General features: G+C 40.6%; 1 protein-coding gene across 2 annotated transcripts in view; it reads right to left on the reverse strand.

Annotated features, from left to right (window-relative positions):
- Positions 1-25,984, reverse strand: part of LOC129560125 (DNA repair and recombination protein RAD54B) — a 110,347-nt gene extending 84,363 nt beyond the window's left edge. For both annotated transcript variants that reach the window (XM_088844670.1, XM_055432041.2), the window contains exons 1-3: positions 25,870-25,984; positions 11,841-11,991; positions 3,271-3,439 (exon numbers count right to left, since the gene is read on the reverse strand). In XM_088844670.1, the coding sequence (XP_088700796.1) occupies positions 3,271-3,439; positions 11,841-11,975 (304 nt within the window). In that variant the 5' untranslated portion in view covers positions 11,976-11,991; positions 25,870-25,984. The remainder of the gene's footprint in view (positions 1-3,270; positions 3,440-11,840; positions 11,992-25,869) is intronic.
- Positions 25,985-26,370: the final 386 nt, after the last annotated feature.

Consider the following 26,370-nt stretch of genomic DNA (forward strand, 5'->3'; position numbering starts at 1 on the left):
ACTGCTGCAACAAAGTATTAATACCATAAACGCTTAAAACAATGTAATTTATTGTCTCACAGTTTGGAGACCAGAAGTTCAAATTCAAGGTGTCAGCAGGGCCAGATGTAAGAGATAGATGGGCCCCAGGTTAGACATTTACAACTAAGCCTCCTGTTTGCATTTCCCGGGACAGGAGACGGCGGGCTCCAGCTGAGGCGTTTACAATCAGCTTCCTGTTTGCCCTCCAAAACGGAAGTAACAGAAACAGGATAAACAGACAGTGTTTGTCTCTTGTAAACACCTTCAGGTAACAGTCGTGGCAAGGACAAAGAGGTGCAAAATTCTGTTTGAATAAAGGATTAAGGTATCTGCTCCCCTCTCTTTTGGAACAAGGGATACACGATACATGCCAGAAAGGCTCCCAGTGGGTCTAAAGTCAGGGGATGACGCCAGGCTCTAATGAGTCTTGTTCCTCCCAGAAGCCTTCACTTCGAGATCCATCTTGGCTGAGAGGTGCAAGCCACCCCAGGGGAAGGTCCCAGGGTAGGTCAGGTGTGGAAAAAGAAGCCAGATAATTGGCCTGAAGGAAGACAAAGACCCAGAAGAACTGCCGGACATAAACGACTAATCTGCTTCTCTAGTGTGCTCCTCACTAGGGGGCACACCCATACCCTTTCTCTACAGGGTACATCTCTGCCTTGCTTGTCTTAACTAAACAAACTGTTTCTCTACGTGCTCTCCCACTTGTTGTGCTGTCTCTAATAACAAACTCTGTACCTGCATTTACACTTTTTTGCCTCCGTGATAAATGCATTTCTCACTAGGGGTAAAGATCCAGGGCAGCTTCTAGCCTCTAACCCTTGATGTTTTAGTGGGTAGGATTTCTGGTTTTCATCCAGGACACCCAGGTTCAATTCCTGGGCAGGTAATTAAGATCCAGCTTCATGCCACTGCTCACTGCTGCCTCGCTGAGATCAGGCCATGTTTTCTCAGAAGGATCTAGGAGAGAATCCTTCTGTGCCTCTTTCTGGCATCTAGTGATTGCCACCAATCCTTGGTGCTCCTAGGTTTGCACCTTACTCTGATCTCTGCCTCCACCGTCAGAAAGTCTTTTCCTCTCTGTATTTCTCTGTCTCTCTTCACAACCAGCCACTGGATTCAGGGTCCACCCTAAGCCAGTATGACCTCAACAGACTTGGAAGAGACTTAAAGTATCCAGTAAAGTTCAACAGAATGAAAATATACTTATTAGGGCTCTTTTAGTTAGTAAAGAAACTAAATATAAACTAGCTTAAGTAAAACCGGTTTTCCTGATGAACTAGATATTAAATACTACGAATTATTGTTAACTCTGTTTGGTGTAATAATGTGGTTATATAGGAGACAGCATTTACTTTAAGACATACCTGCTGAAGCATTCAGAGGTAAAGTGGCATGAAAACTGCAACATATTTTCAAAGAGTCCAAAAAATAAATAAATAAATTGCATACACAGGGGGGTGGGGAATATAGACAAATGAGGCAAAATATTAGAAACTATTGAATTTTTGACAATAATTGGATTATTCTTTCAACTTCTCTGTATGTAGGAAATTTTTCAAAATAAAAAGCTAGTAGGAAATGAGGGTGTATTTTCACTAGGACATGCAGGTTGGGAACTGACTTCAAGGTGATTTAGACCTAGAATTAAAAGAATGTCAAAAGATGAATATATAGGTCTTTCATCTCCATACTTCTCTATGTGCAACATTCCTCGCCAGCAATCACCAAAGGAAGCATGATGTTTCTCACAATAGTTTTTTCCCCAGTTAACCTCTCTCTCTAAATGAGAGGCAGGAGAGTATCAGGAGATTGGCACAGGTACCCCAGTCCAGTCAATGTACTAAATCAGAGAAGGGGTTAGGGGTTGAGTAAATTAACTCCCTCTTCAGTTTACCTTAACTCTTAATTCCCTTCTCATATTTAGTAAGGAAGAGAAGGAGAAACTATAGCAGAACACAAAAACAGCCCCAAATCAGTAACATTAAATGTATTATATTCTAGAGTCTAATATCATTCTCTGGAGGAGATTAGCTACCATGATAGAAAAGAAACAAGTATAGATGGATCATTACCTGCCACAGGCTTGACAGCAGAGAAAAAAGAATCTGGGAAAACAGGATATTAACCTAACAAACATGAAAGGAAGAAAAGAGAAAAAGGAGGGAGGTAAGGACACGACTGAGCGACTGAATTGAACTGAAGGAGAGAAGTGAAAAGAGAGTAAACGAGTGAAGCAGGGCTATGCCCGCACCCAGAGCTGTCTCGGGGGATCTCACTAAATTGATACCAGCTCCAAAAGTCCTCTCAACTTCATTCTGAAACTTGTTACAGATCTGAAGTTATGAGGAGCACATAAACGGTACTAAGGATCCTGGCCAGTTGGAAAAACACAGAAGACCCTCTGCCCCAACAAGAAATGAACCCATTCACGTGTAAAATTTATTAAATACCACAACCCCCCAAAGTTCCTTCAAAAGGGTTTAGTTTAAGGCACAGTGTTGATCTGCATTGGTATCTTAGGGAGAGAAGCTGCATTCTGTATATATATGACTAGTATATGTATATGACTAGTATATGAGACTCTCTCCCTGAAACTCTTTTCAACCAAAAAATGAATAAAATGTAATTTAGAAAAATGGTGTGTCTTTCAAAAGGCCAAACAAACACCCATGAACACTCCAGATAATTTTTTCAAGTACCTGGAAAATATTAATCTCTTACAATGCAATAAGAACCATAATCATTATTTTAGTTCAATTCAGCAACAGGGGAAATTGTTAAATGCTTTGTTTTCCTGCAATTATATACTTTCAAATCTTACTGATTTGAAGTTACTCCAATGTACTATAATGAATTAACAATTGTACTCATTTAAAGTTCACCCCTCTGATTTTAATGCTGATAATGCATTTTAAGACATTTTTTTAAATTAAATCTTAAATTAAAAAATCAAACCTTTAAACACAATTCATTTTGGTACTGGAGGTAAAGACAGTTATTTGACCAATAAGTTTACGATGAATAACCTTAGACATATGCCTATTACAAAATACAAGATTTAGATGACATGGTTACTAATTCAATCATTAAAGATAAATTATGACCACAAAAAAATCTGAATTGCCAATGATCTAGCGGTGCTATTAATGTATCAACTATTTCAAATATAACATATTCATTATTGCATATAATCAATTTAAATAATACTGTAATAAGACTGGTCAAGTATAACTTGTACAGTCTTACCTGTATGATGGAGATCTAATGTTGTCTTTGTAGATGCTTCCAAACAATATTTTTCCCTGTAATTATCCCCATGATTAATTCCTTTAGCACATTCTTCAGTAGGCAAATTAAAATTGCATATTCTGGGATAATTTTGTGGCTGGAGAAAATTATTCTTATTTGCAGTAACCTAAAAAAACAAAGTATGTATTTTATGCTGATATTAAACCTAACTTCCCATATTTTTACATAATAGATTTCCAATTTAAAATACTGAATATGAGCTACTAGTTTCTCATATCTAAATAGGGAATAGATATTTTAAAATAAATTAAAATTATAATTTTTTTTCAACTAGTTTTATTATGTTATAAAAGCTGAAAGCTGGTAAAGAATCCACCTGCAATGCATGAGACCTGGGTTCAACCCCTGGGTTGGGAAGATCCCCTGGAGAAGGGAAAGGCTACCCACTCCAGTATTCTGGCCTGGAGAATTCCATGGGGTTGCAAAGCGTCAGAGGCGACTGAGCGACTTTCACTTACACTTTCAAAAGCTGAAAGATACCACAGAATGAAAATTATGCTTACAACTGTAGTGTATTTTAAGCAACAGATCAAATGAGGTTTTAAACAAGCCACAATGTGCCATTTTCAGTCAACTGCTTATTTTTCCTGCTAAATTTCTCAATATTAAAAGCAACACTTAAATACTGTTAATTTCTTACGTGGCTAATGATACACTGCCACGGTATTGTTTTAACAGTACCTTATATTTTAGAGTCAAATACTAAAATATTTACAAATGAGAAGAGATTCCTGGAAACTGCATCAAAATAATGAGTTGGGGAAAAAGGGGGAGGGAGCTGGAGAGGTAAAAATGAAGCAAGGGGGGTCACAAACTGACAACTGTGGAGTCTGGGTGATGTGCACATGGGGGTTCTTTATATGCTCTGTTCTGTTTTTATATATGCATCAATTTTCTGCTGCTGCTGTAACAAATCACAACAAACTTAGTGGCTTAAAACAACACAAATGTATTGTCTTATAATTCTCTAAGTTTGAACTCTGACTTGGCTCTTAACAGGCTGAAATCAAGGTTATCTGCATTTCTTTCAAGAGGTTCTAAGACAGAACACATTTCCTTGGCTATCCAAACTTCTAAAAGCTACCAACATTGCTCCACTTCACAGTCAGTGCCTCTGCATCTCTCTGCCCCTGCTTCCTTAATCACATCTCCTTCTCTAACTCTCATCTGTCTCCCTCTTCTACTTTTAAGGACCTTTGTGATTATATTGGGCCCACCTTGATAAGCCAGAATGACCACCCTCACTCCCATCTCAAGGTCCTTAAACATTAATCACTTAATCAAGAGTCCCTTTTGCCATATGAGGTTGATATATTCACGGGTTTCCAGGGATTAGGATATGGACGTTTTTGGAAGGTCATTTTTCTGTCTACAATGGTATGTTTGAAGTCTTTTTTAAATAACAGCTCACAATAACAGACACAGCTGTCATAGCTCTATAAATATTCATTTTAACAAATTTCAGAGACATTCAATAACCTATTTGATAAGCTTTTAAAGTAAGTCATGGAAATAAATTAATGAGAGTCACAAATTTTATTTTTTGCAACATTTTATTTTGATATAATTTTAAGCTTATAGAAACATTCCAGAAATAATACAAGGAAGTCCCATGTACTCTTTACCCAAATTCACCATTTGTTTACATTCTGCTCCACTTACTTTCCCTCTCTCTCTCCTGTGCATGTGTGTGTATCAGGTGTGTGTGTATCAGGTGTGTGTGTGTGTCTACATTTGAAAGTAAGTTGGAGACACTGTGCTCCTTTACCTCTAAAAATGACAGTGTGTTTGCAAAGAGCAAACACACTCTCTTACATAATCACAGTAACTATCAAAATCAACAATTTAACAATGGTAGTAAAATATTATCTAATCCACAGCCCACATTCAAATGGGGTCACTTATAAAGGACAGAAATGGTATGGACCTAACAGAAGCAGAAGATATTAAGAAGAGGTGGCAAGAATACACAGAAGAACTGTACAAAAAAGATCTTCACGACCAAGAGAGTCACGATAACGTGATCACTGACCTAGAGCCAGACATCTTGGAATGTGAAGTCAAGTGGGCCTTAGAAAGCATCACTACGAACAAAGCTAGTGGTGGTGATGGAATTCCAGTTGAGCTATTTCAAATCTTGAAAGATGATGCTGTGAAAGTGCTGCACTCAATATGCCAGCAAATTTGGAAAACAGCAGTGGCCACAGGACTGCAAAAGGTCAGTCTTCATTCCAATCCCAAAGAAAGGCAATGCCAAAGAATGCTCAAACTACCGCACAATTGCACTCATCTCACACGCTAGTAAAGTCATGCTCAAAATTCTCCAAGACAGGCTTCAGCAATATGTGAACCGTGAACTCCCAGATGTTCAAGCAGGTTTTAGAAAAGGCAGAGGCACCAGAGAGCAAATTGCCAACATCCGCTGGATCATGGAGAAAGCAAGAGAGTTCCAGAAGAGCATCTATTTCTGCTTCATTGACTATGCCAAAGCCTTTGACTGTGTGGATCACAATGAACTGTGGGAAATTCTGAAAGAGATGGGAATACCAGACCACCTGACCTGCCTCTTGAGAAACCTGTATGCAGGTCAGGAAGCAACAGTCAGAACTGGACATGGAACAACAGACTGGTTCCAAATAGGAAAAGGAGTGCGTCAAGGCTGTATATTGTCACCTTGCTTATTTAATTTATATGCAGAGTACATCATGAGGAACGCTGGGCTGGAAGAAGCACAAGCTGGAATCAAGATTGCTGGGAGAAATATCAATAATCTCAGATATGCAGATGACACTACCCTTATGGCAGAAAGTGAAGAGGAACTCAAAAGCCTCTTGATGAAAGTGAAAGAGGAGAGTGAAAAGGTTGGATTGAAGCTCAACATTCAGAAAACAAAGATCATGGCATCTGGTCCCATCACTTCATGGGAAATAGATGGAAAAACAGTGGAAACAGTGTCAGACTTTATTTTTTTGGGCTCCAAAATCACTGCAGATGCTGACTGCAGCCATGAAATTAAAAGACGCTTACTCCTTGAAAGGAAAGTTATGACCAACCTTGATAATATATTAAAAAGCAGAGACATTACTTTTCCAACAAAGGTCCGTCTAGTCAAGGCTATAGTTTTTCCCGTGGTCATGTATGGATGTGAGAATTGGACTGTGAAGAAAGCTGATCGCCGAAGAATTGATGCTTTTGAACTGTGGTGTTGGAGAAGACTCTTGAGAGTCCCTTGGACTGCAAGGAGATCCAACCAGTCCATTCTAAGGGAGATCGATCCTGGGTGTTCATTGGAGGGACTGATGCTGAAGCTGAAACTCCAATACTTTGGCCACCTCATGTGACGAGTTGACTCACTGGAAAAGACTCTGATGCTGGGAAAGGTTGGGGGCGGGAGGAGAAGGGGACGACCAAGAATGAGATGGCTGGATGGCATCACCGACTCTGTGGACATGAGTTTGAGTGAATTCCGGGAGTTGGTGATGGACAGGGAGGCCTGGCGTGCTGTGATTCATGGGGTCGCAGAGTCGGACACGACTGAGCGACTGAACTGAACTGAACCCCGACAATGTCTTTTGACAGTTTTTTTCCCTGAGCAAGGATCCAATCCCAGATCATACAACATATTTAGTCAACAAGTTTCTAACAGTTCCTCACCTTTATTCATCTTTTGTGATTTCTGACACTTTTGAAGAATACAGGCCAACTATTTTATAGAATGTTCCCCTATTTGGATTGTCTGATGTTTCCTAAGATTATGTATTTTGGAGGGAATATCATAGTTCACCATACTAAAGGCACAAAATATTAATCTGTCCATTACTGGAGGCAGCCATTTGATTAAAGTGGTGTCTACCAGGTATTCTCACCAAGTTAGTATTTTTCTACTTGTCTTTAAAGTATGTTGTAAGGAGATGCTTGAGTCTATTCAAGTATCCTATTTCCTGATGAAATAGCCACCCATTAATCCAATGGATTTTGGAACCCATTAATATTTTCCAACATCACCATTATCTTTATTTTTGTGATTTAGCATTCTACTCTGAGAAAGAGTTTACTACTTATTTAGTTATATCACTATGGATTCAGACTCCTAGATGATTCAGTGGGCTATTATCCATTAGTATATTTATTTTGATGCTCGATTTGTTCCAGATTTTTATTTATCAGACCACTCAAATAAAAGACCCCTGAAGTCACCAAACCAATACATTCTTGGTATGGATGAATTCAATCTAAGAAAAAATTTAAGGATGGAATAGACAAAGGGGACAGTAAAGTTGAGTGCTAAGCCTAATATTTTTAGGTTTTGCATGTTGCCTTACTTAAAATAAATAGTTGTATGGTTTCAAAAATGCCTACTTCATTAGTATTTAAAGAAAACTATTTAGCTTCTTGATAATAATTATAAGAGGAAAAGAATAAATCAGTGGTTTCAAATTAGTCCTTAGAACCTCCATCAGAAAATAAACCTAAAGACAAGGGTGTCAAATGATTCAATGGAGGAAAAAACAGTCTTTTCATAAAATGGTCCTGGAACCCAATTAGATATCCACATGTAAAATGATAAAACTGGATTCCTACCTTACACCATACATTAAAACCATTTCAAAATGAGTCATAGACTGAAATGGAAGAATTAAAACTATAAAACTCTTATAAGAAAACACAGTAAATCTTCATGACCTTCTCAGATACAACACTAAAATCACAAGTACTGCCAACACCAAAAAAGAAAAACCCAGATAAACTGGACTTCGTCAAAATTTAAAACGTTCGTGCTACAGACGAAATCAAGAAAGTGAAAGGTAATCAACAACATAGGTGAAAATACTTGCAAATCATATAGCTGATAAGGCACCTATGTTTAGAACCTATACAGAACTCTTACAACTCTGCAATAAAAAGCAAATAATCCAACTTAAAAAAATAGGATCTGAATAAACAATTCTCCAAAAGAGATATACAAATGGCTAATAAGCACATACAAAAATGCTCAACATTAGCCATCAAGGAAAAGTAAATCAAAACCCCAAGTCAGATACCACTTCATCCATAGTACGGTTATAATCAAATAGATAATAATAAGAGTTGATAAACATGTGGAGGACTGAAACCTCATACATTAATGATGGGAATGAAACAGTACAGCCACCATGGCATTAAAAGGTTAACCACAGAATTATTATATGACCCAGCAATTCCATCCTAAGAATGCACCCAAGAGAAATGAAAATATATGTCTATACAACAATTTACACATGAATATTCATCAGCATTATTCATAATGCCTAATAAATTTTAAAAATAGAAAGAACTCAAACATCCATCAACCGACAGATGGAATAATATGGTATATTACTCAGTGTGGTAAGCAGAATAATGCCCCGCAAAGATCCATACCCTAATTCCCAGAACCTGCGGAAATGTTACCTTATGTGCCAAAAGAGACTTTGCAGATGCAATTAAGGTTAAGGACCTTGAAATAGAGAGACTGTCCTGAGTTATCCAGGGCAGCCCAATCTAACCAAATGACTTCCAGTTTCAGAGAACCAAAAAGATGCCAATAAAAGGAATCAAACTGCCACTACCAATTTTCAAAGAAATAAGAAGGGGGCCACCAGGATTGCAGGTGGCCTGTAGAAACTATAAAAGGGAAAGGAAACACTCTTAAAACCTCCAGAAATAAATGCAACCCTGCCAACACCTTGATCTTAGCCCAATGTGACCCACGTTGAGCTCCTGACTTACAGAACTATAAGATAATACATTTGCATTGTTTTAGTCACTAAATTTCTGGTAATTTGTTACAGCAGCAATAGGAAACGAATACATTCAGCAATAAAAAGAAATAAATTACTGATACATGCCACAATACAGACGAGCCTTAAAAAACACTATGAAACTGAAAACAGTGAGTCATAAAAGGCTACATGTTGTATGACTCTATTTATATGAAATGTTCATAATAGATAAATACATAAAACAGAAAGTATATTAGTGATTACAAAGGGCTGAGGGATTTGGATGGGTTGATGTGTGTGAGGTCTCTCACTTTCTGGAATGATTAAAATGGTCTGAAACTGATTTTGGTGATCATTGCACAACTCTGACCATACGAAATACAGTTGAATTGTAGTAGGTAGATTACAGGTATGTGCATTTAATTTAAACAAAGTTGCTTTTATAAAAAGAAACCATATTTAAAATGAAAAACTATGTTTACATAGCTTTCTCCTTTTTTTGTGGCCAGAATTCTAAAGGAATGTCAGATAAAACAAACAGATGCAGACCAAAAAACAGAGTCAAGAATGAGTAGATGTTTTCAACAACAAAAAGACAAAAAACCAGTTAAAAGCCTCAAAGGATGTGAAAAGACATTTCTCCATAGAAGATAAGCATATGGTCAATAAGCACATGAAAAAATGCTCAGAATTACTAGTCATTAGGAAAATGCAAATCAAGACCACAGTGGAACACCACTTCACAACAACAAGGATGGCCATAATGAAAAAAATAGCAACAAAATCAAAATAACCAGTGTTGCTAAGGATGTGGAGAAATTGGAACCCTCACACATCATTGGTGGGAATGTAAAATGGTTCAGTACCTATGGAAAACAATTTGGTAGGACCTTAAAAACTAAACATAGAATTACTGTATCATTTAGCAATTCCACTCTTGGGTATATATATATACAAGAGAACTAAAAGCAGGTACCTAAACAGAAACATGTATGCCAATGTTCATATCAGCATTATTCATAACAGAAAAAAAGTAGAAACAAACCAAGGATCTATCAATGAATGAATGAATAAAATATGGTGTATGTGTATACATATATACACACACACACACAATTTAATCAACATTCAGAAAACTAAGATCATGACATCTGGTCCAATCACTTCATGGCAAATAAATGGGGAAACAGTAGAAACAGTGGCTGACTTTATTTCTGGGGGCTCCAAAATCACTGCAAATGGTGACTGCAGCCATGAAATTAAAAGACGCTTGCTCCTTGGAAGAAAAGCCATGACCAACCTAGACAGCATATTAAAAAGTAGAGACATTACTTTGCCAACAAAGGTCCATCTAGTCAAGGCTATGTTTTTTCCAGTGGTCATGTATGGATGTGAGAGTTGGACTATAAAGAAAGCTGAGCACCGAAGAATTAATGCTTTTGAACTGTGGTGTTGGAGAAAACTCTTGAGAGGAGATCCAACCAGTCCATCCTAAAGGAGATGAGTCCTGAGTGTTCATTGGAAGGACTGATGTTGAAGCTGAAACCCCAATCCTTTGGCCACCTGATGCAAGAGCCAACTCATTTGAAAAGACCCTGATGCTGGGAAAGATTGAAGGTAGGAGAAGAAGGGGATGACAGAGGATGAGATGGTTGGCTGGCATCACCGACTCAATGGAGATGAGTTTGGGTAAGCTCTGGGAGTTGGTGAGGGACAGGGAGGCCTGGTGTGCTGCAGTCCATGGGGTCGCAGAGAGTTGGACACGACTGAACGACTGAACAACTCAAACAACTGAGTATTACTAATCACATAAAGCGCTGATGTTCACACCTACTACAACATGGATGATCCCAGAAAACATAGGCTAAGTGAAATAAGCCAGACACAAGAGGACAAATATTTATGATTCCACTTAAATATGAGGTACCTAGAGTAATCAAATTCATGGAGACAGAAAGTGCAGTGATGACAAGGGAAGGGAGAATAGGGAATTACTGCCTAATGGTTACAAAGTTTCTGTGTAATGAAAAGTTTCGAACACAGAAAATGGTGATTATCGAACAATAAAGAAAATGTAATTAATGCCACTTACTTGCACACTTAAAAATGGTAAAATGGCAAATTTTATGCTATATATATTTTGACATAATAAAAAAAAGAAAAAATATTAGTAGATTTCAATCTCCAGAATATAAATCAGAGAACTGTAGAGTAGCCAAAGTGTGGACTGTCCATTTTATGTATGCTCTATATAATCTTTATAAACCTTCTATTATACCTAAGACTTAAATAATCCTTCATCTTAGTAGCAAAAAATATATATTAAGACTGTTTTGAGCACTTACTTTTTATAAGAAAAAAGGAAAGGAAGTTTCCGTAACAGTGATATAAAACATTTATGTATGTTTTCTCTTTAAATTACCTTATCCAAAGTTTTCATTTACTTACACGGTACCTTTAAAAAGAACACTGATCCGGAATAACTTTTTTTCTTGAACAAGAATCTCCACCCCTTCCCTTGTGGAGGTATTTTTCACTGTTACCAAAAGTTTATTTATAGACCTAAACCAAGTTTACTTTATGCCATTCCTTCAAATATATATAGTTAGCCATTAAGTCTAAGGTTTTTAGAAGAATTTATCAGAGATACTGAAAATTCCTATAGGCATTTTAGGACACTGCTAACTGTTTAAACGGCAGTTTTTTAAAATACATGTTTCTCTACATTAGGCTTCCACTACTGTTGTGTTTTGTTTTGTTTTTTACCTCAAATAACTTTATATCTGAGTTCAGTTTTGCAACCTCTTCATTAGGACTTGGATGACTTCTTGCTGGTGATATAAACTTTGGTTTTTTGAAGGGATTCCCTTGCAACTGACTTGGTGCTGCTGATCGTCTCATATTTAGCAGTATTAACCTGAAAAATACCCAAGAGTCATTTCATCAGAAGTCTGGTTAGAATTACCTCCAAATATATCATCACTATAATCATGACATCTTTAAAAATATAAGGGAATAAGCCTGTAAAAAGCCTTAGAAAACAAATTCAACAGTTGGTAACATTTTATTTTCCATCACAAAACGCTTTTGAAATGTATTAAGATTCAAAATATATGGTACAAACCTGAACATATATTGTACCAATTTTGATAAAACTATAGATAACAACAAAAAAGCTTTAAATGTAATTTAGAGAGTAGTTTCAAAATCAAAGAAAACATAATTATTCACATACATATATTAAGCATGCTGCTTTTTTCTTATTCCACCAATCCATAAACTGCATGCGGGTAGCAATCATTGTTTTCTTAACCATTCTGTAAGCAGCATCAACCACAAAGTCAGATACATGATAATCACTAATAAATACTTTTGAAAGAGTGAATAAAATCCTGGCAATTGAAAGAATACATTTAGAGTTCAATTTTTACTATTCTATTTCCTTTTAAAGCAGTGAGGTATTTTAAATAAATAATCAAGAGACAAGAACTATGTTTCCAAACTTTTGCTCGATGTTATTTCCATTAGGACAGGACCGGTGAGACAGATAAAAGACGAGAACATTACAAGCATACATCATGCTTCTGCAATGGACATCAGCAAGCACTCTTATTTAAAGCAATCTCACCAAACGGTACACAAGATAAGGCATCAACAAGGATGTACATAGCTACCAAAATAATTTGTTTAACCCAGACATCACACTTCTGGAAATTTACCCTAAGGAATTAGCAAAGATATACTCAAAGAATTATGTATAAGGTTTTCATGCCAATATTATAGTAGGAGAAAAAGGAAAATTTAAATATCTACAACAGAGTACTGGATAAAATAGAACACACTCTCTTCCTACATGACTAAAATGTAGTCCTGCAATTTCCCAAACGAGCCATGTTCTCTTTGCCTTTAGGTCTTTGAAAAAACTCCCTACACAGTGCTGGGTCTCTGATACAGCCTTTACCCATTTTTCTTTGCCTGATGAATTTCAACTTATCCTTTAGGACCCTTAATTATGAGCGGCCTTCATCTCCCCCAAGACTGGATTAGAGATCCTTCCTATGCGTCTACTACCCAAGCACTTTTCACACTGTAATGAAACTGCCTATTAATCCCCCCAAGTGGTAAACTCCTGGATCAGGCACAAAGTCTTACCTTCCAATCATCAGTATATTGTCAGTACCAACACAAGAAAGCATTCACTATTTGTTATATAAATAATTCTACAGCCATGAATGGGGGGTGGCGGTGGGGATCACATTTTAAAAGAATGTTTAATGATATGAGAAACTTTTTTATACATCAAATAAAAAATGGCTAAAAACAGCAATTTTAGCAAAGTTGCAAAAATACAAGATTAAAACTCAAAAATCAAATATTTTCCAACATATCAGCAATAAGTGGAATTTGAATTTAAAAACACAGTACCATTTACATTAGCACTCCACAAAAAATGAAATATTTAAGGGTAATCTGACAAAGCATGTGGAGAGGGCAATGACAACCCACTCCAGTACTCTTGCCTGGAAAATCCCATGGATGGAGGAACCTGGTAGGCTGCAGTCCATGGGGTCACACAGAGTCGGTCACGACTGAAGCGACTTAGCAGCAGCAGCAGGAGCAACAAAGCATGTACAAGATCTATATAAGGAAAAACTATAAAAACTCTGCTGAGCAAAATCAAAGAACTAAATAAATGAAGAGATATTGAACCACTGGTGGTCCAGTGGTTAAGAATCACATGCCAGTGCAAGGAACACGGGTTCAATCTCTGGTCTGGGAAGATTCCACATGTCACTGAAAGCAACTAAAAGCCTGAGTGCCACAATTACTGAGCCCACCCTCTAGAGCCCACAAGCACACCAGGCCTCCCTGTCCATCACTAACTCCCGGAGTCCACCCAAACCCATGTCCATTGTGTCGGTGATGCCATCCAACCATCTCATCCTCTGTTGCCCTCCTCTTCTGCCTTCAATCTTTCCCAGCATCAGGGTCTTTTTCAATGAATCGGCTCTTTCCATCAGGTGGGAAGTATTGGAGCTTCAGCATCAGTCCTTCCAATGAATATTCAGGGTTGATTTCTTTAAGATTTACCATTTTGATCCACATGCTGTCCAAGGGGCTCTCAAGAGTCTTCTCCACCGTCGCAGTTCAAAAGCATCGATTCTTCAGCACTCTGCCTACTTTATGGTTCAGCTCACACATTCATACACAACTACTGGAAAGACCTTGACTATACAGACTTTCGTCAGTAAAGTGTTGTCTTTACTTTTTAATACACTATCTAAGTTTGTCAATTTTCCTGCCAAGAAGCAATCGTCTTCTAATTTCACGGCTGCAATCACCATCCATAGTTATTTTAGAGGATAAGAAGAGGAAATCTGTCACTGATTCCCCCTTCTTCCCTTCTATTTGCCATGAACTGACAGGACCAGATGCCACAATCTTAAGTCTTTTTTAATACTGAGTTTTAAGCTTTTTTACTCTCCTCTTTCACCCTCATCAAGAGGCTCTTAAGTTCTTCACTTTGTCGTTAAAGTGGTATTATTTTCATATCTGAGGCTGTTGATATTTCTCCTGGCAATCTTGATTCCAGCTTGTAACTCGTCCAGCCCAGCATTTCACAAGATGTGCTTTGCATATAAGTTAAATAAACAGTGTGAAAATAAACAGCTTTGTCATACCACTTTTTCAATTTTGAACCAGTAAATTGTTGTAAATAAGGTTCTGTTGCTTCTTGACCTGCATACAGGTTTCTCAGGCGACAAGTAAGATGGTCTGGTATTCCCACCCGTTTAAAAGTGTTCCATAGTTTATTATGATCTACACAGTCCCTTGGACTGCAAGGAGATCCAACCAGTCCATTCTAAAGGAGATCAATCCTGGGTGTTCATTGGAAGGACTGATGCTAAAGCTGAGACTTCAATACTTTGGCCACCTCATGCGACGAGTTGACTCACTGGAAAAGACTCTGATGCTGGGAAGGACTGGGGGCGGGAGGAGAAGGGGACGACAGAGAATGAGATGGCTGGATGGCATCACCGACTCTGTGGACATGAGTTTGAGTGAACTCCGGGAGTTGGTGATGGACAGGGAGGCCTGGCGTGCTGTGATTCATGGGGTCGCAAAGAGTCGGACACAACTGCGCGACTGAACTGAACTGACACAGTCAAAGGCTTCAGCGAAGTCAATGAAACAGAGGTAGATGTTTTTCTGGAATTCCCTTGCTTTCTATATGATTCAGCAAATGTTGGCTGAATTGATGTTTTTGAACTGTGATGCTAGAGAAGATTCTTGAGAGTCCCGTGGACAGCAAGATCAAACCATTTAATATTGAAGGAAATCAACCCTGAATATTCATTGGAAGGATTGATGCTTAAGTTCCAATACTCTGGCCACCTGATGCAAAGAGCTGACTCACTGGAAAAGACCCTGATGCTGGGAAAGATTGAAGGCAGAAGGAGAAAGAGACAACAGAGGATGAGATGGTTGGATGACATCACCGATTCAATGTACATGAGTTTGAGCAAACTCCGGGAGATGGTGAAGGACAGGCAGGCCTGGCGTGCTGCAGTCCATGAGATCGCATAGGGTTGGACACGACTGAGCAACTCACTGGCAGGCTACACTCCATAGGATCGCAAAGACTCAGACACAACTAAAATGAATTAGCATGCATGCACACATGCAAAGAAAATGAACATAGAAACAAGACTTTACTCTTCAGAATAATTAACTTAAAATGAAGCATAGGCTTACATGTAAAACACAAAGCAAAAATACTCCTAGAAAATAATACAGAAGAAAATCTAGATGACCTTGGGAATGGTGATGACTTTTTAGCTACAACATCAAGGAACAATCCCATGAAAGAGATAACTGATAAGCTAGATTTCATTAAAATTTAAAACTTGTGCTTTGCAAAGACAATCTCAAGGTAATGAAAAGACAAGCCACACTAGGAGAAAATACCTGCAAAAGGTGCATCTGATAAAGGACTATTATCCAAAATATACAAAGAAATCTTAAAACTCAACAATAAGAGAACAACCCAGTTAAAAAGTGGGCCAAAGATCTTAAAAGACATATCACAAAAGATAGACAAATAGCAAATAAGCACATGGAAAGACGCTCCACATCATATGTCATCAAAAATGAAGAAAATCCAAAACAGACAATACCAAATGCCAGTGAGGATGTGGGGCAATAGGAATTTTCATTCATTCCTGGTGGGAATGCAAAATGGTACAGCCACTTTGGAAGACATTCTGGCACTTTCTTACAAAATTGAACATATTTTTATCATAGGATAAACTCCTTTCAACAAAGAGTTGAAAAAACCTGCATAAAAATGTTTTACCACAACTTTATTCATTATTGCCAAAACTTGAAAGCAACCAAGCACTCAGGTGAATGAATAAACAAACTGCGGTGCATTCAGACCATGGAATGTTACTCAACACTTAACAAAAAAAAAGAAAGAAAGAAAACAAAAAGAGCTGTCAAGCTATGAAAAGACATGGAGGAACCATAGTGCATATTACTAAATGAAAGAAGCCAATCTGAAAAGGCTCCATATTATATAATTCCAACTATGTGACATCCTAGAAAACCACAGAGGCAAAAGTACGGAGTAAAAAGATCAGTGGTTGCCAAGGGTTAGGGGAGGGGCAGAGATGAAAAGGTAGACCACAAAACTTTTTAAGGCAGAGAAAGTATAGTTTATAACGCCCTAATGGTGGATACATGTCATTACATGTTTGTCCAAATGCACAAAATGTACAAGGCCAAGAATGAATCCTAATGTAAACTATGGACTCTGGGTACTTATGTGTGTCAACGGTAACAAATGTACCATTCTGGTGAGGGATGCTGATAACAAGGGAAGGCAGGGGTACATGGGACATCTCCACCTAAACCTAATGCTGCAAACCTAAAACATCTCCCTCCACTTTGCTAAACCTAAAACTGCTCTAAAAACAGTAAATTTTAATTTCACAAATGGATACCAAACATGTTCAGCAACATTTCAATGTTACAAAAGAAAAAGACAAAAAAATAGTATGTGAGTTTGTGCTAAAGACTAGAATGCAAAGGGGCATGGGGGACTAACTTTCGGGTGTGATCAAGGTAAGCTCCATCATATTGCAATGTGGTTACAAGTTTGTTAAAACTCATCTAAGCGTACACATTGAATTACTAACTGAAAATTACACATCTATAGAGAGTTTTAAAAGACTAGAAAAACACATGCCACAACATTAACATTATATCTAGATGTCAGAAGTACCAGTAATTTTTATTTTCTCCTGACTTCTTTACTGTGTATTTCCAATTTTCTACAAAGAAAAAAAGAACTGCAGCCAATTAAGCTGGGACATGCCATCACTGCTGGTTAGACCTTTCCCACTTTCAGCAACGTAAAAATGACAAAATACATGAGTATCTGATAAATAACCAGTCTGGATATAGTTTGAGAGATCAGCAGTGGTACAAAAATTAACAGAAATCTCAACTAAAATACAGACCAGAGGCCAGAAGGAGAAGCTGTCCTAGTACATGATGAGAGCAATGACCAACAGTTAGAAGAAACCTCTTCTGGCCTGGCAAAAACGCAGCCAATAAAACTGTCAAAACTCAGCCAATGAAAAGTCACTACTGAGACTTCCCTGGTGATCCACTGGTTAGGAATCCGCACTTCCACTGTGGAGGAGCGTGGAGGGGAGGCGTCAGGGTAGACTCCAGTCAGGGAACCACAATCCCACATGCCGCAGGGTGTGGCCCGCCCCCCCCCAAAAAAAAAAAAAAAAATGAAAGAAAAGTCACTAGACTTCAAATTCTCAATTCCGCCAATGGCCTCTGTTTACTGTAGGCCTTTTACATTTATTTTTGGTTTGGCTGAGTCTCCATGCTGTGAGTGAGCGGGGGCTACTCTTTCCTGTGGTGCATGAACTCTTCACTGGCACGGCTTCTACTGACGGGGAGCACAGGATCTAGAGCGAATGGGCTCCAGTAGTCCTGCTGCAGGGGCTTAGCTGCCTCACAGCATGTGGGATCTTCCTGGACCAGGGATCGAACCCATGTTTCCTGCACTGGCAGGCGAATTCATATCCACTGTACTACCAGGGAAGTCCTACAGTAGCCTTCTCAACTCCTCCCCCCACCCATAAAAGTGTTCTCCTATCCTGTGTGTGCAGGTTTTGCACATGGCTCACCATGACTGCAAACCGCAAACTGCAATTGTTTGCTGATCCCGAGTAAACCCATTTTACCCGGAGAAATAACTGGCAGTCTATTTGTTGAAAGTCAACAGTTTGGCAGCCCTGACTGGGATCCAGAGAAGACCCGTGATGACTCCAAGGCTGGTGAGCAAACAGGTGCAGGACCCACACCACGTCCACTGGAGCCCACTGCTCTTCTTCTCAAACCCTGGGGCTCAAGGGTAAGTCTTCTCCTGGATCTGAGCTTACATCCTCTTCGGGTTTTGAAGCTCTCCAGGTTTTATTCAGGATCTGTTTCAGGAACTCATTCTTTCTGTTTAAGGCCTAGTTCTGTCTGTGAGCACTCATTTGGCACTTTGGCCTGACACTTTAAAAAAGCAGGCTGTTTCAACTATAACTGCACTAGCCTCCAGGCTTGAGTCCTTTTAGAACAGGGGCTGTTTTACCAGAAATGTGCCAGTTCAGCCTTTGGCCAGATTCCCTTTGAAATGGACTGTTCTGGTGGAAATGCACTGTTAAACCTTTGGGCTTGCTCCCACAGATTTAGGCTGTTTTACTAGTTTTGCTGAGAAGCTTTTAACTTGGCTCTTGCAGGACTGGGCTGTTCCCTTTAAACTGGCTGGTATTAGACCTACAAGGTATTTGAGTTGTTTAGGCTTTTGAAACTTATTCTTTCACTCCAGAGGAAAAACTCTGAGAAATGGGATCCCAGTTACCTGAATTATTTTGAGGGTGCCCTCTACCACTACAGGGACTCCGGCCGATTTTACGTTTAAAAACTATAGTCCTTCTGCATGCACATTTCCAGCTACGTGGACCAACCTACCCAAAAGCAATTTAGAACATCAATGGCCATTAGGAGGAACTTGTGAAATTCCCAAACTTACTTTTCTTAAAACCAAACTGGACAATAATAGTTCTAAAATTCCCCAAACTGAAGTAAATGAGTATTTTGATTGCTATTCTGAGGTTTCCAAATGTTATCAGGAGCCTAAAATTGTCTCTTTGCAAAATAACATCTTAGCCGATGCAAATAAAGAAAGGTAAAAAAGCTTCAAAATCCTCACACCCCTCTTCCTCGGCCCTCATGCTAAGAACCGCCCTCTGGCACCATCTCTCTTCCCTTCCACACCACCTCCACCTCCTCTACACCCTCAGTTCTCCCATAATAACTCTCCAGTGGAATTTCCCTTTTTCACTAAAAGTCTCCTATCCCCTTTTCCTCTGAACGTATCAGAACACGCCTTTTAAAATTCAACTTTCTGAGGACCCAGAGGATAAACTCTTGTTTCTTATAAACCCTAAACTAAAGCAAAACTACAAGCAATAGTCAAAGATTTTCCAAAAGTAAACAAAGATCCTCACAGGTTTCTATTGGAGTTTAGTATAGTCATTCAAACTTATCAGCCTGGTTTCTCCAACTTGTACCAGCTACTTCATATGTGTGTCAGCAAAGTCAGGCCCACCTTGTATGAAAACTGCTAACTTGGAGGAATTCCCTGGCAGTGAGCTGGTTAGGAATGGGTACACTCACTGTCAGGGCCGGGGTTCAGTCCCTGGTCAGGAAACTAAAACTCCACAAGCCATGCAAGCATGGCAGGAAAAAAAAAAAACAACACATGCTAACTTGGAAAATACTGAAAGGTCTCTAGAATTACAACCCGGAGACCAGTCCACCAACTTATATGGTCAGGCTCAAGCAATCTCCAGGTGACTTCATCAGGCATTTTCACAGACTTTTGCAAAGACTGTTAATTTGAACAAAATTCAGGCTTGCACACAAAAATCTGATGAATCTGTTCAGAACTATTCCAACTTTAAATTGTTTTTTTAAAAAACTCTTTTTTTCCTTCAGATGTTGATTCCACCTAGGTAGCTTTTAACTCTATTAGTGGGCTGAACCAGGACCTTTCTCTTCTAATAAAATGGACCAGGATAGGATGGAAGACTATGCCTATTCCAGATTTAGCTAACCTAGCAAACCAGCTCTTTCACACTCTAGATGAGTCACCTCAAAGAAAGCCTGTCAAAATTTTTAATATTCAAGTCCAGTAAATAAATTCAAGTCCAGACCCTAAATGAAACCAAAGCCCTCCTAGTTTTGCTACGACTTCAAACAGTCAGGACACTGGAAAGAGACTTATAAATTTAAGCACTTTCAGGTGCCATTAGCCCTCTAACCAGCCTTTCCAACATAATCCCAATTGTCAATGAAGGGATTCTGAGAAACTACAGGGGTTCTTTCCAATTCTTCCTCTTAAAAGTTTGGAGAAACATTTGCCAGACTGAGGATGAGTCTCTTCCAGTCTTAAAGGACATCAGAGCCTTACTCTCAGTGTTCAACACCACCAGAAAAAGGAGTCTCTGCCTCAGAGTACTACAACAGTTCAAACCATGGGGATCTCTAGTGAACTTCAATAGATTCCTGTCTCTGAATCCATACCCTTTTGTTTAGACTGCTTGAGAGACACACACCCTTTTCCTCTTAGTTTCTCTGCCCAAACCCACTTATTAGGTTGATCCTTTTTTAGAAAAGTCTCATGCCAGAACTTCTTTCTCCCAAAGGGTAAATAATTCTAGAGTTTTTACAGTAGTAAAGCAACCAACCAGGTGAATGGAATTATCTTTGACAATCTGTATTTGCTTCATCTCTCATGATACTAGAGTTGATTCAGAAAACAGATCATCTGTCCCAACTGAATCAGCTACCACCCTCCTTATGGGCAAAATCTATACCTGAAGTTGGCAAAATTCACAGTGCATCTCCCATCAAGGGATATATTTACAAGTGGCGCTAGTGGTAAAGAACCTGCCTGCCAATTCGATCCCTGGTCAGGAAGATACTCAGGAGGAGGGCATGGCAACGAATTCTAGCATTCTTGCCTGGAGAATCCCCAGGACAGAGGACCCTGGCAGGCTGCAGTCCAGAGAGTCGCAAATAGTCAGACATGACTGAAGCGACTTAGCAAGCTTGCAGGCACACATGCACTCCCATCAAGATTCTAATAGATCCTTCAAATCCCGCCCCCAAATTAATTAATGCCCTACAAGTAAAGAAAGCTGATCGCCGAAGAATTGATGCTTTTGAACTGTGGTGTTGGAGAAGACTCTTGAGAGTCCCTTGGCCTGCAAGGAGATCCAACAAGTCCATTCTAAAGGAGATCAATCCTGGGTGTTCACTGGAAGGACTGATGCTAAAGCTGAAACTGCAATACTTTGGCCACCTCATGCGAAAAGTTGACTCACTGGAAAAGACTCTGATGCTGGGAGGGATTGGGGGCGGGAGGAGAAGGGAACAACAGAGAGTGAGATGGCTGGATGGCATCACCGACTCGATGGACATGAGTTTGAGTGAACTCCGGGAGTTGGTGACGGACAGGGAGGCCTGGCGTGCTGTGATTCATGGGGTCGCAAAGAGTAGGACGCGACTGAACTGCTACTGCAAGCACTGTACATAATACCACTTGGTCTACTGACAATATGATAGCGTTCATGAATCAATGTTTATGAGGAAATATTAACAAGGCCACAAAAAAGTGCTTACCTCACTTTAAATACAACCCAAGAAACCTGAAAGTACTTCTCCCAGATATTTTAAACTGACTAGTGGACCTTTAGAGGTCTGGCAAATGGATTTCATACAACTTCTTTCATCTTATGGATAAAAACATGTTTTTGTCATGGTCTGTACATTTTTCACACTGGACTGAAACCTTCCCCCTTACAGACAATCTACCACATCTTTTGCAGCTAAAGCCTGTTTGGAAAAGATTGTCCGAACCCTGAGATTTCCCCCTCAAATTTCAAAATATCTGAGGAACCCATTTTACTCGCTAGGCACTTCAACAAGTCAGGCCAGTTCTACACCACTTTCACTGCGTTGATCCCTCTCAACGCCCTGGTTTAGTTAAACACACTAATGGCTTTATTAAGACTCAGTTGACAATTTCTAAAGACTCCAAATATCTCGGCCAAAAGCATTGCCACTGGTGCTCCTAAATCTCACTTTTAAGAATCACTATCTTAAACCCTTAAACTCTTCTACACCTAAGTCCTGTCATGTCTAATTTTTCAACCTTTCTCCTTATCCTGTAAAATAAAGAAAATATTAATGAATTTGGGTATGCAGGTATGGGAAAAGCAGCAAAGTGGGGATTAAGAAAACACTCTAGAGCCAGCCTGCCTTGGCTTGATTTCTAGCTCTGCCATTTATATATGCCCTTAGGCATCCACCAAGCCATCTAACTTGCTGATGATGCTTTTCAGACTAAACTGCAGATGTCATTATGTCTGTGTGCTCAGTCGTGTCCTACTCTTTGCAACCCCATGGACTGTAACCACCCGGGCTCCTCTGTCCATGGAATTTTCCAGGCAGAAATATGGAGAGGGTTGCCATTTCATGCTTCACAGGAGCTTCCTGATCCAAGGACTGAACCCACAGCTCTGCTTGGCAGGTGGATTCTTTACCACTGTGCCACTGAGAAAGCGCTAGGCATCAGTATCAGTTCAGTCGCTCAGTCGTGTCTGACTTTTTGTGACCCCACGAATCCCAGCACGCCAGGCCTCCCTGTCCATCACGAACTCCTGAAGTTTACCCAAGTTCATGTCTATTGAGTCGGTGATGCCATCCAGACATCTCATCCTCTGTCGTCCCTTTCTCCTCCTGCCCCCAATCCCTCCCATCAGAGTCTTTTTCAATGAGTCAACTCTTTGCATGAGGTGTCCAAAATATTGGAGTTTCAGCTTCAACATCAGCGCTTTAATGAACACCTAGGACTGATCTCCTATAGGATGGACTGGTTGGATCTCCTTGCAGTCCAAGGGACTCTGAAGACTCTTCTCCAACACCACAGTTCAAAAGCATCAATTCTTCGGCGATCAGCTCTCTTCACAGTCCAACTCTCACATCCATACATGACCATGGGAAAAACCATAGCCTTGACTAGACAGACCTTTGTTGGCAAAGTAATATCTCTGCTTTTTAATATGCTGTCTAGGTTGGTCGCAAAGTCCTTCCAAGGAATAAGCGTCTTTTAATTTCATGGCTGCAGTCACCATCTGCAGTGATTTTGGAGCCCCCAAAAATAAAGTCAGCCACTGTTTCCCCATCTATTTGCCATGAAGTGATGGGACAGGATGCCATGATCTTTGTTTTCTGAATGTTGAGCTTCAAGCCAACCTTTTCACTCTCCTCTTTCACTTTCATCAAGAGGCTATTTAGTTCCTCGTCACTTTCTGCCGTAAGGGTGGTGTCATCTGCACTAAGGCTATTGATATTTCTCCAGGCAATCTTGATTCCAGCTTGTGTTTCTTCCAACCCAGCGTTCCTCATGATGTATTCTGCATAGAAGTTAAATAAGCAGGGTGACAATATACAGCCTTGACATACTCCTTTCCCTATTTGGAACCAGTCTGTTGTTCCATGTCCAGTTCTAACTGTTGCTTCCTGACCTGCATACAGATTTCCCAGGAGGCAGGTCAGGTGGTCTGGTATTCCCATCTCTTTCAGAATTTTCCAGTTTATTGTGATCCACACAGTCAAAGGCTTTGGTATACTTCCCCCTAAAAGTTTCTGAATCCTTATTACTTCTTAAGTTAGTGCTATTTGAGCCCTTTCCCAGACCCTAGAAATAACACCCATTTGGCAGCCCTGCTGTGATGCTCTAACATCAGTTATAGTCTGCTGCTGCTAAGTCACTTCAGTCGTCTCCGACTCGGTGTGACCCCATAGACGGCAGCCCACCAGGCTCCCCCGTCCCTGGGATTCTCCAGGCAAGAACACTGGAGTGGGTTGCCATTTCCTTCTCCAATGTCTACCTATTTCTGTTCTCCCAAGTAAAGTGGCAAACCCAGGCTAATGACACATCAGAAGGCCTATATTACCAGGCAATTTAATCCACTGCACTGTGCAACAGTTAAGAATACAGTTTTTGAGGCAAACGCCTAAATACAAGTATGGACTGACATTTCTATCATTTGATCGTCAACGGTTTACGTAACTTCTTGGGCTTCCCTGGTGGCTCAGTGGTAAAGAATCCGCCTGCAATGCAGGAGATGCAACTTCAACCCCAGGAAAAAGCCAGGGAGAAGAAAAAGCCGGTCGGGAAAAAGCCCCTGGAGAAGAAAATGGCAACCCACTCCACTATTCTTCCCCGGGGGAAATCTCATGGACAGAAGAGCATGGCAGGCTTCACACCATGGGGTCGGACAGGACTTAGCAACTATACAAGGACAACATAATAATGATTATTCATAAGATGGTTGGGGGGGTTAGAGTCCCTTGGACTGCAAGGAGATCCAACCAGTCCATTCTAAGGGAGATCAATCCTGGGTGTTCATTGGAAGGACTGATGCTAAAGCTGAAACTCCAATACTTTGGCCACCTCATGCGATGAATTGACTCACTGGAAAAGACTCTGACACTGGGAAGGATCGGGGGCGGGAGAAGAAGGGGACGACAGAGAATGAGATGGCTGGATGGCATCACCGACTCAATGGACATGAGTTTGAGTGAACTCCGGGAGTTGGTGATGGACAGGGAGGCCTGGCATGCTATGATTCATGGGGTCGCAAAGAGTCGGACACGACTGAGCGACTGAACTGAACTGAACGTACTTAGAATAAAGAGTGACACAGTAAACACTCAATGTTATCTGTAATGTTACTGTCTATGATAATTACAATTAGATGTCTTGCACATAATGTTCTAGGAGACTGGAGCTGAGGAAGGTTCCGAGAGAGGGTCTAGCAAAAGATGAAGTTGGACAAAGGAGATTTTGACCAGAATCTAGGGATTCTGTTTGGCTATGAAGTGGGCGTGGGAGGGGAACCATCAAACCTCTAGGATACAAGAATGCAAATACAACAGCCAAGAACCAACAACACACCTCCCCTGCTGTTTGTGCTTTCCGCCTTCCAACTCCATTAGAAAGAAAGAAAGTGAAGTCGCTCAGTCGTGTGCGACTCTTTGCTACCCCATGGACTGTAGCCCACCATGCTCTTCTGTCCATGGGATTTTCCAGGCAAGAATACTGGAGTGGGTTGTCATTTCCTTCTCCAAGGGATCTTCCTAACCCAGGGATCGAACCTGGGTCTCCCCCGTTGCAGGCAGACGCGTTACCGTTATTTCCCTTCGTGACTCAAGTCGCTCCTTTGATTTTTGTGGCCCCGCTAAACAAAAAAAACTTCTTCCATTACTTAGTTAATTCTAATTAAAGCCGCGCAGGAGAGTACACCTGAATCCTGAAGAAAGACACCCAAGCGCCACAGGAGGTGAGCGGGAGGGCGAGAGCGGAGGCACCCCCGCGCGCAGTCGCCTCCTGGCGGCCTCCCCACCACAGACGCGCCCCCGCGGCCCGCCCTCCGGCACCAGCGCCCCAGGGCCGGCAGCCAAGCGCCCCTCAGACTTGAGAGCCCATCAGCACTCCCAGACCCGCAGGAAGCGGCCGCCGCTACGCCGCCGCCTTCCCGCCCTCCCGCCTCCTTCGGAGCCTCGCTCTGGCGCCTCTCGCGTCTTTGTCCCACACAAGCCTACAGCCTGTCACAGCCTCACACGCCTCCCCGCTTCAGGGACGCACCGGCGAGAATCCGAAGGGAGCGACGGCCCGGGTGCCAGGACTACGCGGAGTAGACAGTGACACCCCTCAACGCCAGAGCATCTGAAGGCGCCCGCCTCGGCGCAGCCAATCGCGGACGAGTCCCTGGCGCGTGCGCAGTAGCTTCCTGCCGCAGTTCCGGGTCGCAGGACTGCGCAAGCGCCTTGGTGTGTCTCCTCGAATGCCCACTTCCAACTTGGCTTCGGGGTTGCGGTACATTTCGGAAGTTTGCTACCAACACTCAGATATGGTGTAGATGCTGAGGCTACAAACCACATCCTAGGACATATAAGGCATATTTCTTAAATCAAGAGAACGTCTCCATGGATGTGTTTGTGCAGTTTGATGGTCGTCTGAATAGCAGTATTTGCTGCGAAAAATAGTATATAAACATAATTGAATTTTTTTTTTACCGTATAGCTCTTAAGTTACGCCTTATTTTAGCAATGAGGTACAAAAAAGATCTTCACCACCCAGATAATC

Source organism: Moschus berezovskii, chromosome 16, assembly GCF_049115385.1.
Source record: "Moschus berezovskii isolate FMDL1 chromosome 16, NW_MosBer_1.0, whole genome shotgun sequence".
Lineage (NCBI taxonomy): Eukaryota > Metazoa > Chordata > Mammalia > Artiodactyla > Moschidae > Moschus > Moschus berezovskii.